The following is a 17,500-nucleotide window of genomic DNA, read 5'->3' on the forward strand; positions in this document are numbered from 1 at the left end:
TTTTATTACTTCTACTAAGGAGAGGGACCCATTATTAGGAGGCGGTTCTGAGAAAATACGAGAAATCAAATCTCGATGTGGATTTCTCTGTAAAATGTTTATTATAGTCATAAGTATGAATACTTCATATTTCAAACAATTATGTGATCTCTTTTACCGTCCTATTCATCGAATAGTGACTCTTGGGAAGGGTTTTTCCAGAGGATGAATTGATTGTCTTGTAAAATAATTTTCCCAAGGTGTTCGACAATTTTCTGATATGATAATTCGGAAAAAAATGTGTCAGTTTGATATTATTGCTGAAGCTTGAGACTGTTTATCTCCTTAACTTGAAAAAGCTGGCTGAACACTTGTTACTTTCACACTCAGGGTACAGTTTTTTTTTTTTTTTTTTTTTTTTTTTTTTTTTTAATATCTCTGCAGCTGAGCGCTTGCCATCACAAGTGGAGCGGCTTAACAACATTCTCTCTCTCCTTCTCTCTTCTTCCTCTCTCTCTCTCGATCTCCTCTCGTCTCTCATTATACTAATATATGTATATATATATATATATATATATATATATATCTATATATATATATATATATATATATATATATATATATAGATAATATATATATATATATATATATATATAATAATATATAATATATATATATATATATATTCCGCAGCTTAGTGCTTGTCACTTCTCTCTCTCTCTCTCTCTCTCTCTCTCTCTCTCTCTCTCTCTCTCTCTCTCTCTCTCTCTTCTATCGGTTTACAGAAATACCGAAATCGTCATGATCAGTCTACACATGCACAAACATATATTGCATCTGTGTGTGTGTGTATATATATATAATATATATATATATATATATAATATATAAAATGATATATATATATATATATATATATATATATATATATATATATAAGATATTTAAAATGTATATATATATAGATAGATAGATAGATAGATAGATAGATAGATAGAAAGTGCACTTCATCATGAGAACAAAGGGGGAAAAGCGAAGAAGAAGGAAATACGCTTCATGATTTTCCCCAATAGTTCATCACCGCATCAAGCCTCTTCCAGGGAACTTTAGGATTAATTCATTTCATTAAAATATACATCAAACATATGTTTGGGTTTGACTAGATTATTTTCTTAGAATAACTAGTTAATACGGTAAAATGCGCTTACAGCCACTGTAGGGTTACATGATTTACAGTATTGTCTAGTCTACTGCATAGTTCGTCAAACAGGAAATGCATCAATCTAATGATGCTAAGTAGATCATTGTGTTTGTACTTAAATGATTGCAATTTATACTGATTTTTCATGATACGAAGACAGAACCGGTCGATCTCATATAACTACAATAGCTTTAAATTTCTCTCGATTCAATTACTATTTCTGAATAAAATTTGATTTTGGACACTAAATTATATAGGAAAATGCTCTGAAGTGGTTGTTAAAGTTCTTAATGGCTTTGTTTTTCTGATCATAGTTTCCTATGCTATCCGGTTTCAACATTTTTTTCTTTTTTTTTTAGAATGTCTACTGTCAAACCTCCTCGTTTTTTTTTCTTCGTTTTCATGATGGAGTACATCGTCATATTATATTACCACGTCAATGAAAAAGCAGTTGGATATATGTATATACATACAGATATATATATATAATATATATATATATATATATATATATATATATATATATATATATATATATATAAATATATATATAATGTGCTTCTAGATATTTACTTATCTGAATGTCAATGTGCGTGTGTATGTATGTGTATCGGTATATTTTATTTTTCTCTGTTTGTCCTGTAATGACAGCGCAGGAGAGTGAAAGCTTGTTTGCCGTTGGCATCTGGGGTAAAGGTTCTTCTGCCACTTAGGGGTCATATCCTTCCGTCAATGGTTATCCAGCACTTCAATAGACGGTCTGTTTCCTTGAGGCAATTCCTGCGCCTGCAATATGTGTATTGCACTACCGCCATCAATGCACCTCACGTGTCCCTTCGGCCTCTAGCTGCAACCCCTTGCATTCCTGTTATTCTACCTCCGTTCATATTCTCTTTCTTCCATCTTTCTGTCCGCCCTCTCCTAACAATTTTTCCATGCTCTCTGTTATTCCTATCAGCGCTGAATGATCTCGTAGGTCCCAGCTCTTGGCCTTTGGCCTAAATTCTATATACCAATTCCAGTTCCAATTTTCAGTGCTGATATAAAAGTACCTGAATGTTTGCATAGATGAGAAGACGGATCAAAGTATTTGGAGATGGTTTGGTCATTAGTAAAGAATGGGGAATGACGGGTTGGTATGTTCCGTATAAACCAAAAATTCTAGGAGGGAGTAGGAGAGCAAGCGACGAAATAGCCTAGTGGCTCCAACATCCAGGTAGGGCGAAAGTGCGTCTAAGATTGAGGTGAAGGATCGAGTGTGTGTGAAGGGACTTGATGCGCTGCTGATTGGACTTATATGTAGGTGATTGAAGCCATGATATAGAAACAACAGGTAGTCTCATGCGCAGGTCCGGCGTATTTTTATGTGACCGACCATAATCTGTGAGGTCACCCAAACCGGTCGAAGCGACAATTTACTGATGTAAATATAGGGATAATTGCCTTACACTTTGAAATGCGATTTGATACATATACCTCCGGAAAGTGAACTGGTGAATGCAATTTTGGACATATGAAATATCGTAGTTCATGTGAATATCGATATTGTAGAAATCGAAATCGAATGGCGAAATGTTGCACAAATAAGGTTTTTTTGTGTGAAGGTTTTAGAGACTGACGGGATCCTGGAGACTGAGGTCACGGGATTTTTTTTCACGATTTTTTAAATCTTTCGTCTTTCCCTTGTGTGCATTTTGGACTTCGTTGTTTTAAAGTTGAATTCCTTTTGTAAGTTGTCCGTTGGCGCGACTCCGCCTTCCATTTCACGTATTTTGTTAAATTACGCGCGTATGTGTGCATGAACCTCATTATTCTATCCTATCTATGTGGACATTTCTCTAAAGCGGAACTTTTCGTGGTCAGCAGTCTTAGAGAGACTGACAGACAGGCAGACAGACAGAAGGTGGTTTTGAATTCCGACCGTCTGTGTGGTTAACGACCAAATGAAAATATGCATGAGATAACGAGGTCTCCTTATCTTGTAAGTAGTCCAAGGTTCCTAGACGAGGGTTATGCGCTTGTCATACTGAAGCAGAAAGTGACGATAGGGGCCCATTGTACTTCCTTTATTTCTTTGGGATTTTTGCTGAATCTCTTCTTTTCTGGTGTTCCTTCCCGTGTTTCATAATTTTCTGCCCAATTTCTATTATTTGAGTTCATCTCTCTTTCTGTCTTTCCTTTTGTGCCATATCTCTTCGTTTCTTCATATGCCTTCACGATTTCTGTCTGTTTCATATTTTCTGCTATATTTCATTTTTTCTAGTAACTTACTTCTTTTTATTCCTTTTGTTGTCTTTCCCGTTTTCCTCTCTTTTCTTCGTTTTTCTCAGCCTTATGTTTATTATCGTTGGTACTTTTTCCTTTACGCACATCATTCAGAGCTCGAGTGCGAAATCAGCTGTCAGGTTTTGCACTGAATAAATGGGATACCAGCATATCCGCGGTCATGGTTACCGGACGGAAAAATTACTGGGTTATTTCACTGCAGACTAAATTCAATTTTAAATGAAGGAATGATAGCATCTTTTTTGTGGCAACTAGTATAGTATTTTTAGTAGGTAAACTTTTTTTTTCTATGTGGGTGTTTAAATGGTAGTTTGCAAGAAAAGATAGGGAACAACGATGTCGCTTGTAGATTTGTCTTTAATACATAACAGTATATATTAAACAGATATTTCACTGGAATGTCGTAAATAAAGTATAGTGAGTGAACCAGAAGTAAGATTCAAGAAAGTTCATTTTGACCTATAACTACAAAGTGAGTTAGTGAGTGACTCTGACTTAAACTGAAAGATTAATTCCTCTGGATGATAAAAGCACGACATTATTTTGGTCACCTCCCCGATGATTAAGGCACCATTATCCACCCCACGACTGACGCGGCATCAGCAGCGCTTAACTAACGAGCGAGATGACGTTATGATCATGTAGCAATCAAGCGGCTGTTGCTGCGGCTCTTGCAATGCAGAATGTGACGCAGAAAGATCTCCCACCACTCCGTTTGTGGACGCAATAAAGGGAATAAGGTACAACAGCTGCTGCTGCTTTGCTCGCCAACAGACGCAAAACAGAGTTGGAAGATTTCCCCGAGTGAGGTGACTCTGTCTCTGCTTTGGAAATGAACCCTGGACGCGTCGTCGGTTTGGGTCAGGTAAAGCGACTTTTCCTCTCCGTATGAAAGTGACTTTGCTGGGCCGTGAATATTCATCTGAATGATCTCTGATGATCTGTGTTGATTAAGTTTAGTTTATTAACAGCTGGGTTCTTTTTTGCTGATTGTGGACGGTCGTGAAGAGGACATAAGTATTATTGATCGTGCAACTGAGTGCTTGGCGCAGATTTTTTGGACATTTTGAAAAAATATTTGAAAAGTGAAGCATAATATATAAATTTATTATTATCATGAGCGACAGTTATATGACGTTGTGCATATACTGCTATATGGTAGCATTGATCACAGCACTGGAAGGCACAGAAATCTCTTCGGTTAATGTGAAAAGACAAGTTAAGTGTCCCGACACATTCATCCTGAAAGATATATTAAAAAAAATGGAGATATCTGGTAGAAACATGACGCTGCTCATGGTCGACTGGATAAAAACAATAACGGCAAACTATTATGATTGTCTGTCGTTTGATGGTGCTTGCAATTCGGCGCCAAAGGTAGTGGAATGAGCGCTCTGAAATTGATAACTTCGGCGAGAGAGCTGTCAATTAGACAGGCCAGATGTGCCATTCAGAGGTTCTCGGACACACCTTTGCGTAGGTTTGGGTCCTTAAAATTCACAGAATTAAGACTACGTTAGATTCAATTTCTCTCTGGTACTGACTTCAGAATTTAGATCATGTTGTGAGATGAGACGTTGTACCTATAATGTGACTCAACCTACCTCACACCTTTTCGTTTATAGCGCACGAACATTTTTTCAATTCAACTTCCTCCGTCTGTCATGGTATATCACCTAACGTATTATCCGGTGTGAACTGGTCCTCAAGGAGATCATTTCTTCCCAAAATAATCCAGGCATCACATCCGGAACATTTTGTGAGGAAATTGAGTTACAAAGTAATCGTTGTCGGAATTTGCGCGTCAATTATAAAGTATTTGATTAACTATAAAGGTAAATTTTGGTCACTGAGAAGCTATTTATGGGGATTTGGAACTTTTCTCTCCATTTGGGGCAGCGTAGCTTGAAAGGGAAAGTGGGAGCGAGAGTTTGCAGAGGATGAGTCTCCGATCCGAGTTGCACGTCAATTTAACGTTTAAACACTGATGTCGCACAGATGATCATTCTCATTTCAATGTTTACGTTCCCTGAGACGTCAGTCTCCTTTGCCCTGTCTTGAATGTTAGATATTTCCTATAAATATATCAAGGCGTGATCCGACACCCAGCTTACTCGAGACGCGTGCAGGATTTTCCCCCCACGCATAAAATGTAAACGTTATATTCCTATAACTTACGTGAAGTGGTCTTCTTAATTAATACTCATGCTTAGTACTACTCATAATAACAACAACAATCAAATAAAAAGGATACAAATTAAACACGTTCATATATTTTCTGTTATAAGTGGAAACACAAAATAATTTAACAAACACCCCATTCAGTACAACAAATAAAAAGTGCTACGTTCTACAGTCAAACAGACCCTTGCTTCACCAACGAGAGTTAAAATAAATACGCTATATTGTATTAGAAATAATTTTCCTGTACTGTTTAACATGCACGTTATTTATTTTTTACATTTTCATTCTAATAAATAAGTCGTAAATATCCTATCCGAAAACTCCCTCATCTTTAACTCAACGCGAAACACCTTTTTCAGTCATTTTTAGGCTCTTCCATAGACCTCCCCTACCCACCACACAAACAACAACAAAGTAGTTTGTAGGCTTACTCGCCGAGTAAGCGAAAAGGTCTATATAACACAGACAATATCTTTCAATGTCGCTTCAACGTGCGCAATAGTTTGAATGATTGATGTATGGTTTCTGAAACCGGCGTTACATCATTGTAGGTAATTGATGCCAACGTGTGTAATTCCCTTGTAATTTTACAAACAGACACACACACTCACACACACACACACACACACACACACACACATATATATATATATATATATATATATATATATATATATATATATATATATATATATATATATATATAATCTACTGATCACTTTACCAGATACATATGTAATTGTAATAGCCACATGCCCTCTTAAAAAAAAAAGCGCGAAGCATTCTATAAGTTAAGCCCCGTGGGCGTTGTGGGGGGGGGGGGGGGGGGGGAGTGCCTTCAGTGGATTTCATGCGGTGCACTGTAGGCATTATTTAAGGTTCTTTGCAGCGTGCCTTCGGCCCCTAGCTGCTACCACGTTCGTTCCGTTTACTGTACCTCCTTTCATATTCTCTTCCTTCCATCTTACTTTCCAGCCTCTTCTAACACTGCGTGGTTTCCTTCCTGATAAACCTTTCAAACCTTTTGCCGTCAATTTCCATTTCAGCGCTGAATGACCTCATAGGTCCCAGTGCTTGGCCTTTGGCCTAAATACTATATTGAAGTTCAAGTTCTAGAAGTTAAGAGGGCATTGTGGTTAAGGTGAAGTACAGACGTATCTGGTAAAAGTGACCAGTAGATTCAATAAGCAAAACACCACAAACACCACAAACACACACACACACACACACATATCACACACACACACACACACAACTATATATATATATATATATATAGCGTGAATGCACATATAAGTAGTATGCCTGGCAATTTCCAAGATGAGATCTCAAATGTGAGGTCTGTGTGTGTGTGTGTATGTCTGGTCACTTGTATCTTATAGGATCAGGCCTCTTCATGTTTACATTAATTTTTACAAGTCTCACTGGACATTCGTCTTCAAAGCTGAGGGTCCACCCAACGATCCCCAACCATTATGAAGAGACTTGAAATGCTTTTATTAACAAGTGAAAAATGCCCCGAATTTTTTCGGCGCATTCGAGTTTTCTGTACAGCACATTATGCTGTATGGGCCACAGCCCATGAAACGTTCAGCCACGGCCCGTTGGTGTCCTGTCCTATAGCGTTGCCAGACTAACGAGCATGACTAAATTTAACCTTAAGTAAAATATAAGCGTAAAGAAAATAAAAACTACTAAGGCTAAAGGGCTGCAATTTGTTATGCTCGATGATTGGAAGGTGGATGATCAAAACAACAATTTGCAGCCCTCTAGCCTCAGTAATTTTAAAGATCTGAGGCAGAAAAGTGCTTACAGACAGGCAAAGCCATCTCAATAGTCGTATTTTACAGGACAATAAAAACAAAACAAAGCTTTCATTTGCCATGGCCACTCAAACAACGGTTTTAAACCCAGCAATTATTGCCGGGTGTAGCGAGAAACAGAAAATCATCCACCTAACCAAAACATTATATTTTCAAGACCCTAATAATTATCGCGTCCAAGTCCAGCACATCCACAGTGGCTGAAGGAACCACGTCTACGGTGATCAATTTTTCATGAAGCTCTGTTAGGTTCTTATTCAGTTCATGCCCCAACTATACATTTTCGTAAGGGGCAGTATTTGAGCGCCCAGTACATAGGCTGTCAGTAATAGGTATGATAACCGATTTAAGAGGCCACCATCCGTACTGAATACAGATGTTGTCGAGGTTAGTGAACCATGTTGAATGTTTCTGATCTATCTCTTATTGAGGTAATATTGTACCGCGTATGAGGGCTAATGAATTTCGTAGTAAATAAGTTGGTAAAGATATTTACGCTTGAAAGTTAATCGCTTAATCGGATCATTTTAAACTGTAGCTATGCCCCTTCTTTAAAATATGACTCTACTCTTTTTGAATAAATCAATGAAGTTCCTTTTTTTTATATTCCTTTTTTTATATCATTCAAGCTATTCATTAAATACAAAATATACTCAAGTTCTGAAAAACGAACACTTCAGGGTAGATAGAAAACAAGTATTTTGGCTCAGTTAACAACTGGATAAGCGCATTATGGAGTGTCGAGTTTCGAATCTTTCCCGTGGAACTGGCTTCTCAGTAAACTGTCTTACCAGAGGAGTATGTTGCTAAGTCAGTTGCAATTAAGGTTAGTTCTATATACAACTAATAATAAAGCTTCGATGTTCTCCTTTTTATGCTTGCAATGCTTTGGCTGGGTAACATAGAAACAGAAGATTGCACTTTTAAGAACTTCGTAAAAAAAATTATGGAATATAGTGATTCGACGTCATAATTAAATCTGTGGTAATTAAGGCAGTGATTTTCCCTGTACATCTGATTTCAGCCCCTTCTCAGCTGCTAAAATTGCAGTTGTCGTTCAGTGGGCTATTGTATTTCCATGACCCTGACTCTTGAAACACCTAAGTTACAAGGAAGGCCTATGCAGTAATAAACCTCGTGAAGATAAATGGTGAAGCAATGAAAAACTAACTGGTTTTCGTTTGCGAAGATATGAATGTCACAGCGAAGGTACTTCTGATCATCGTAGAATGCTGAATACTGTTATTAGTAAAATATAGTTTCATCCTGTTGAAAGCGTAATATATAAATGAACGACCAGTAATGTAGGTACATCATGACTACGAAATATAAGATCTTGTTGCGTCCAAAAGACTGTGATGATTTCAGAGAGCCGTAGTTCTGATGACAATTGAAGACTATAAAAAGTTACAATCGGACTATATACATTAAATATAATATTACATTGTTATTTGATTAAATGGTTATCCAATAATGCCATATGTGAAAATACAGCTTAGTATCATAGCGGGCTTATAGATGAAAACAGAAACTGAATCAGCGAGACGAATAAAAAGGATATTATTATATAAACAACACAATTCAGCATTTCCATCGTCCACGCAGGCAACGCAGCCCCTTTACCTTATAATTATACAGGAGAAAGCGCTGTAGTCGGCTACGTGAGCAGCACGATAATACAATTTAGGGGGAAGGAAATGTCTGCGAAGAAGGCAGCCATGAGTAGTTTCTTCATTCGGCCTCTTTTCTGTTTTGTTCTTCCATGTTTCTGAAGAAACGAGGCAACGTCTCTCCCTTTATCTTTAGGTTTTGGCAGTCTGTGGTTCAATGCAAGTCGAAACACATCGCTTTCTATCTGTCTATCTACCTGTCTGTCTATCTCTGATTTTGTGAGTATATGTATATGTACACACACACACACACACACTTATATATATATATATATATATATATATATATATATATATATATATATATATATATATATATACATAATATATTTATAAGGAGTACCAAGCGCTTTCGTGTTATTTTCAACACATTTTCTTGGTACAAACACGCACACATATCTATAATATAAATATGCACATAGAACAACAGAGAGGTAGATAAACATGTTATTGTTTGTTTGAACATACTCAGAATTATGTAACAACACAATGATACTTTTGCTCATGATTATATGAGCAGTGTATTATATAATCTCATAACAAGACGAGGTCTTAGAATCGGAAAGTGACACTGGCCAAAGGTTACGTCATCTCCTTTATGGAGAAAGGTGTGTGGGTGTGTATTTATATATGTATATGTGTATAATACACACACACATATATATATATATATATATATATATGTGTGTGTGTGTGTGTGTGTATAATTAATCACGAAAATAAAGATTTCCTCGAGAGAAGTAAGTTTCGTTCTAATCATGCATAAACTTTTCCAAAGGTAATGGATACCCACCAGCTCGGCAGTTTCAAGCCCTCTTGAAATATGGAATTGAAATCACAATGCGCCTATTATCAAATAGGCCGTTATCTCTAAACATCTTGGATCATTTCCCCAATAAGTAGTACTGCTTGTTAGCGGTACTAAAGATAACAGTGACAGGTTGGTAAAAGCAGATTTCTAAGGTCCGCCTGCGCGTACCCTGAAAATTTTCTCTCTCTCTCTCTCTCTCTCTCTCCTCTCTCTCTCAATACTGGTTCTAACATAAGGAGATTACTCTGACCTCCATCAAAGGGTAATTTCTCAAGCCTTCGGATTACAACTGCATTGCAAAAAAAGGAACTCTAATACTTGGTGCTTTTACATTTCTCTCTCCTCCTCTCTCTCCTTTCTCATCTCGTCTCTCTCTCCCCCCCCTCTCTCTCTCTCTCTCTCTCTCTCTCTCTTAATGTCGACCCTTGTCTCTCAAAACCTATATGAACAATTGTATTCAGTTTGTTCTTATTGGATCAATGGTACCCTCTCCTGTAAATATGTTTTATGGCGTGCCTCAGGGATCGATCGTTTTCCCATCGCTATTCTCGATCGGTATCCAATGATCCATCTCAATAAATACGACTCTTCTTCTTCTTGTTTATACCAAAGATACGCAGATTTTTCCGACCGGGGACATGATTTCTTGATTAGATCAAAAGAGACGGAAATATCTTGACTGCTTGAAAAAAATCATTTCAACAGCACCGAAAGTAAAATTCAATTTATTACTTTTTTTCGGATAAGACGGTATATCTCTAGCTTCCCCAAAAACCTAAGTTCAATAATGTCCTGTCAAAGAGCATTAAAACCCTGGCTGTTTTAATGGAGAATTATGTGACTTATTTAATATATATCGAAGAGTTACACAAAAAAAGTGCCTGTAACCTTCCTATATCTCAACATGTGTGATGGATTCGAGCCGAGTGTAGTCTCATGGTAGTATTGGCCTTGGTACTGAGTGCCCTGAACTCTTGCCCTAGTCAATAAAGCCCAATGAAAAAAAAGGGAAGAAAATACACATTTCTTTCCCCAAAAGGTTACGAATGGAACTCATATGATTTTTCAATATATGTCATTTACTTTTCAAAATCAGTGATAAACTTTCACCGGAATGGCTCTTTTCTGAGCGGGCAGTAGGTCAAAATCGCGCAGAAAACGCTGACACAAGTCATCGGGTTTTGTTTGGTTGTTCCGAGAACAGTCACTTTCACCGATACTGAGCGCCTCAGTGGCGTGATCGGTATGGTCTTGGCCTGCCACCCCGGCGGCCGCGAGTTCGATTCTCGGGCATTCCACTGAGCTGTGAGATATGTGTATTTCTGGTGATAGAAGTTCACTCTCGACGTGGTTCGGCCATTGGTCCTGTTGCTGAATAACCACTGATTCCGTGCAACTTAAAACACCATACAAACAAACAAACAGTGCTCCGATACTGGAGCGAGGGTAATTGTACCCAAAATTTGGAATCGTCTTCCTGCCTACATGAAAAAAAAAAAAAATCTGTACTAAAAGCTTATACACGACTTACCAAAGATTTACTCCAGAAAGAATTCAACTCCTCGTCTTTCAACTCGTTGTTTTTGTCACTTACTGGTTTTGAAGACTTGCTTTTGGAAATATTTTCTCTCAGGAAACGCTTAGGATTCTTGAAATTTCAGCCCTAGTCGCATAATTTTTGTTTAGTTTATTTTATGTTTTTGCTGACAACCATTATTTTTTTCACAGTATTATTCATAACATTCTTGTACAGTAACCATACTAAGTCGATTTCATTTTGGGTGTAGTCTTATTTATAAAGATATTGAACGCTTCGTATGCGTTCCTATCCTGGAAAATTATGTTAATTTAATGGCAGCAGTATAATAACCAATTTTTTTATGACAAAGCCCTTCAACTTTGACAGTAAATTACTGAAATCTCTCTCTCTCTCTCTCTCTCTCTCTCTCTCTCTCTCTCTCTCTCTCTCTTTCTTTATTGTTAACTTCCTGACGTAGAATTCATGGTAGCTCATAATGTTTATGATAATTCTCTTAAGTGTTGGAAAATGCTTCGTAATCCTTTGTATTCTAACCCTCGGAATAAGAACAACTGGTTCATCCCTGAGACTTCATGTTCTCATGACTTTGAAAATATCAGTAGTCGGAAAGCGTTGAATTAGGATCATGTCTGTGCGTACACAAAGTCATAAATACAATATACTTGCACTCACACAATATATATATTATATATATATATATATATATATATATATATATATATATATATATAGATGTGCACCCGCTCGTGCTTGTGATTGTATGTAGGTATATGTATGCGTGTATGTCAGGATGTGTACGCATTAGTGCATATTTGTAAACAGCAAATTGTCAGCTGCAATACAAAGTTTTGCTTCGTCCGGAAAAAATATACAGATCATCCTTTCAATGAGATTACAATCTTAAAACCCTTCGATTCTATAAGTTGCAGACGAGGAAAGGCAAATATAAAGAACCCCATTGATTGGTTGTTTACTAAGCAAATTATTTGCTGGTGAACAATATAATTCATGCTTATGTTAAGGCAGGAAGGTATGGCTCTTGAAGCAAGATTTCACAGCGGCCAAATGCGCATGCGCGGTGTCTCTTTAGGAAAGGTTGTGCAGTCGCATATGCTACGTTTTCCTATTAAAGCGAACAATGCCTGAGGTTACGCTGATGTTGGGATCTGATTTTTTAAGAGCTCATTATCATCTTGGTTCTTTTTGTCATCTTCATTTTGCTTTATAATGAACGAAAGTGATGCAATAGTCAATTGATGATAATATGTAAGTGGCTATAGTTGTCAAATTCAGTCGACTTCTTGTCTGTCAAGATAAGCATCGAAATTCTTTTCAGATGGAGGCGTAGAAGCAAGAGGAAGGAAACTTGCGCGATAAATTAACATGAACTGGTCTCTCAGTGAAGCTGCAAAAAGCAGAAGCATATTTTGTTTTTGAACTTTTTTAGTGAAAATGTTTATCCGGTATATTTTCTCTCTGAATGCAATTTTGTCTGCCAGTGGCTCATTAAAGTGTGACCTCACGCATTGCTCTTTAGAAGAGCTTGCAAAAACTTGCTTCGTTCAGACCAACTCCTTTCTCCTCGCTCCTCGCGTTCCTAACTCATCTGCCTTTTGGACCAATGCTTGCTTTGATTTAGATGCAATATATAGGATTTTGTTTTGCATGTCAGCAGAAATGGAAATATAAAAGAAGTTTTCTGCGTATGCTGATAAGTCTCCGTATTGTCATCCTCCTTTCAAACACTTGAATTCTAAAAGCTGCTCGGCGGATGATCAGTGAAGTCACTTCCACTCCCAGTTTTGATGTCCATATTCGGGGGCCTTTCAACGGACTTAAAAGTCGTCATGCTCCCAAGGCAGAAGTGAGGTAGGGTGGGACAGGGAGTTGTCTGAGAAATCACACATCTAAAGAAGATGCAAGTTAAATTAGGCGCAAAAGTAAAGGGGTTGGGTGGCGAAGTACAAAAGAGGATGACGCTGCAAAAAGACATCTGATGTACGATAATCATTCTCACTTTTTCATTTCATTTGAATTGGAAGGAACACCCACCAACTCCAACGACAGATTTGCCCGTAGTTTCCAACCATCCTCGACCTGCTTGCTTTATTCATATTACAGCTACCGATTCCAGCCGTTGCCAATTACTGAATATTGTCTCACCGTCGAGGGAGGGTCCAGAGACTATATAGTGGTCCGTCAGAAAAGGGGGATAAGATCGCAACAATGACCGCGGAATTCACGACGTGGAGGACGTCATTCCAGAGGCCCTGTTCGGGCTACTCGTCCAGCAGTGAACGAAATATTCAGGATCAGAAATCCAGTGGATGTGGGCTGGAAGTTTCTCGTTCCTTAGGGCTTGGCCGTTTGGGAAAGACTTATAATGGTTTACTTCAAAATCCTCCTCCTTCGTTCATTTTGTTCGCGTCGAAATCCGTAATCATTTGTTATATAAAAAATAGATTGAGGATGTTATATTATGAACGAAAGAGATTCAAGATTCTCAAGGTAAGTTGGCTGGTCGAAGCAAGGTCAAAAGGAAAAAAAGACAGCTACTTATGAATAGACATCACAGTATAGCCAACAAGATTGTAGCCGCCTTCTTCACGTAGGCCGAATAAAATTTTGTCTCCCGGATCCTTTACAAACTTAGCTTACCACTCTTCTGTACCGGAATTCATGCTAATCAGTTAAGAATCTCTCTCTCTCTCTCTCTCTCTCTCTGGCCCATCCACCTGCCTCCCACTTCCTATTGGGGGCTATTTTGTTTGTGTACATCCTTTTCCTGTGAAAGAGGGTGTCTTTATGAAGGACCTTATTTTGCCAGCCGTTAATTCATGTTTGAAAGTTGTAACGTTGTTCTCTTAGATTTGTAGCACTCTCTCTCTCTCTCTCTCTCTCTCTCTCTCTCTCTCTCTCTCTCTCTCTCTCTCTCTTCTCTCTCTCTCTCTCTCTCTCTCTCAGGTTTGACCTTAAGATACGACCATAATCTAGTCTCATTCAGTATTTGGGGCATCCCCTTCACTGATACAGTTACGTTTTCTAGCAACCGGCGATAACCTCTTGCTGAACGAAATGCCTCGTGATATATTTAGCATTGCAACTGAAACGTCTTATTACATTACACAGGGAGGAATTTTTGTGAATGTACACTAGATCAATGAATGGCAGCACATGGAAATTAATAGGCTTAATGTCATGAAAGGTGTCATTCTAGCAGGATATTAGCCGCATCTTGGTCTAGGTTAAACGATACATGAAAATCGTCTGGCCTCTGATAAACAGACCTCACCAAGGTTCGCGTAGCACAGACCGACCCGGCTCCTCATTATCTTATACAAGGCCAAGTTGCTTAACTTTCAGCAGTTGAGATCTCGGGGCAAGGACTTCAAGTTTGGCTCCTTCGTCTGATTCAGTAATGAGAAGCGACCACCGTTTATTCTTTTTTTTCCATTATCAGAAATTTGTTTCATTTCATCTTTATTGCGCTACGTTGAAATCGTACATTAATTAATTTGTAGGATTTCAAACTTACAGAGGTTTACAATCCTTCGGGCAAACTAGTGAAGACAAAATGCAGCCTTCGTAATCATTCATTCTTCTATTATATCAAACCTGTAGGGTTTTTGCTTCTGATGGGCTTTCGTTCATATATCTTATGGGATTTATTCAGTTTTCGTAAGCTTCAATTTGTATTGTGAGCTGCTAAAGAAAGCCTATTGTTTGATCTCAAAGGCCTGACTCATATCCTTGAATCTGACCCATGAATTTTTATATCTTATGGCAATAAAAGATAATAATTTTTACTTTTAGACATCAACGTTCGCAGGTACAGTCCTGAACCCTGGCAATTGCCTCATAGTGATACTCTTAATGCACTTTTTTTTCGTAACTTGATCTTAAGGAGTGACGTGTAACAGAATTCTATTTTAAGAAAACCCGCTTTGTCAACGCGTTGGTCAGTGATTCATCAAATAGATTGCAACCAAAGTAGACTTTTCCTAGAAAGAGACATGGCTTATGAGTACACGATTTATGATTTTATGAAATAGAATCACTGTCTGTCGCGTAATCTTATTTGGTGAGATTTAGGGTATTTTAAATGCGTTATAGTATTCTTCTAAGAATAATATAGGGCGTATTCTTCTACTGGAAGGCGTATATCACTAATCACGAGTGTAGTGATTTTTACATAATGCAATTGCGAGAAAAATGTTACATGTTATTTTAATGCTCAGTGTAACAATATTAAAAATGCTAAGTTAAAATATTGCCTCTACTAAATAGGCCTTATGCCTTTTGCTTTCTCTATAATTCTTTTTATTTCTCTTTCTTATTTGGAATCGGATGGGATATTGTTACAAAGGTTGCGTGTCTAACTGGCTCCACTCTACATAATGATTCTAGGAGGCTTTATTTGACCATTTACGAAAAAAGAAAACGTATCTGATTTTTTTGCATGTTTTAGCTATAATGTGGCATTTTGCATTTACAATATATATATATATATATATATATATATATATATATATATATATATATATATATATATATATATATATATATATATATATATATATATATATATATATATCTCAGTATGTATGCATGTATATATATGTACAATATTTTTTTGTCATGAGCTTATAGATGCCTAATTGTTCTTGGTTCATATAAGAAATATGTGTTCTGATTGCTTTCGAAAATATAGAGCTGACATAAATGTGAACTGATCTTTGTCGAACTTTCTGCTTGAACAGTGACCTTGATCGGTATTATATGCAGTCCTTGATTTTGGTGCTATTTAGATACTCTGTTCCCAGTGTTCACGGTTGTCTTTCTTCCTCAGTTGTCACTTTCTTGCCATGGATCCAACAGAAGAACCCAGTATAGACAACAAGTCTTAAATACTTGAATAACCGTAGTTCGTCAAGGACACGCAAAAAACATTCTTTCCAATATTGGTGTATATACTTTTCTTTATCTTTAATTTTTACAATGAACAGTATTTTAAGTCTTCTACCCTTCATGTATGAAATGGTGCCATCTGCAGTATTCAGTCCATTTACATCTAAAAGTTGGTCGCATTTGAGCCTACCCCCGCAGCAAAATGTCACTTCTATTTTTCATTGGGCGTTATATAGTTGGAGATGCTGTTGAAGTTACTCTCTCTCTCTCTCTCTCTCTCTCTCTCTCTCTCTCTCTCTCTCTCTCTCTCTCTCTCTTCTCCTTCTAACTGAGTTTCTAACAAGGAAACATATCTCTCTCTCTCTCTCTCTCTCTCTCTCTCTCTCTCTCTCTCTCTCTAGCTGAGTTTCTAACACGGAAACATATCTCTCTCTCTCTCTCTCTCTCTCTCTCTCTCTCTCTCTCTCTCTCTCTCGTGTGTAACCGGCTCTTTTCTGTGCTTTAGATCTCATTTTGATGCAGTGCTTATCATATCACATTTCATTACATTTAAACAAAAGGAAGAATTACGCTGGACGTTGTAAAGTTAAATCGTCCTCCTTGCTTTTAGAACATAATTACATGCTGTAATTCAGGTCTGTAATTTCTCCTCGTTTAAACAAGTCGTCAACAGATCTCTCTCTCTCTCTCTCTCTCTCTCTCTCTCTCTCTCTCTCTCTCTCTCTCTCTCAAAAAAAAAAAAAAAAAAAGGAGAGAGAGATCCGTACAGTAAAGATTTCCCGTATGGGGTTAGTACCGTCTGCGCACCTCATGTGGTGCCCCGTAGGCATTACTAAGGGTCTTTGCAGCGCCCCTTCGGCCCCTAGCTGCAAACTCTTTCAGTCGTTTTACTGTACCTCCATCTGACGTTCCAAGCTAACAATTGTTTCAAAGTGCAACTGCGAGGTCTCCTTCGTGTTACACCTTTCAAACTTTTTACTCTCAATTTCTCTTTCGGCACTGAATAATCTCGTAGGTCCCAGCGCTTGGCCTTTGGCCTAAACTCTATATATATCCTACAGTAATAATTGGCTTAGAAACATTGATAGCCAAATTAAC

General features: G+C 37.6%; 1 protein-coding gene across 2 annotated transcripts in view; it reads left to right on the plus strand.

Annotated features, from left to right (window-relative positions):
* The window catches only part of LOC135219636 (venom phosphodiesterase 2-like), a 116,699-nt gene that overhangs the window by 5,584 nt on the left and 93,615 nt on the right, over positions 1-17,500 (plus strand). The window contains exon 1 of one of the 2 annotated variants that reach the window (XM_064256568.1): positions 4,176-4,331. The exons of the other annotated variant lie outside the window; for it this stretch is intronic. Coding sequence (XP_064112638.1) covers positions 4,299-4,331 — 33 coding nt within the window. The 5' untranslated portion in view covers positions 4,176-4,298. Of the gene's footprint in view, positions 1-4,175; positions 4,332-17,500 lie in introns of those variants that run through there. 2 annotated transcript variants of the gene reach the window in all.

This window comes from Macrobrachium nipponense, chromosome 1, assembly GCF_015104395.2.
Source record: "Macrobrachium nipponense isolate FS-2020 chromosome 1, ASM1510439v2, whole genome shotgun sequence".
Taxonomy (NCBI): Eukaryota; Metazoa; Arthropoda; class Malacostraca; order Decapoda; family Palaemonidae; genus Macrobrachium; species Macrobrachium nipponense.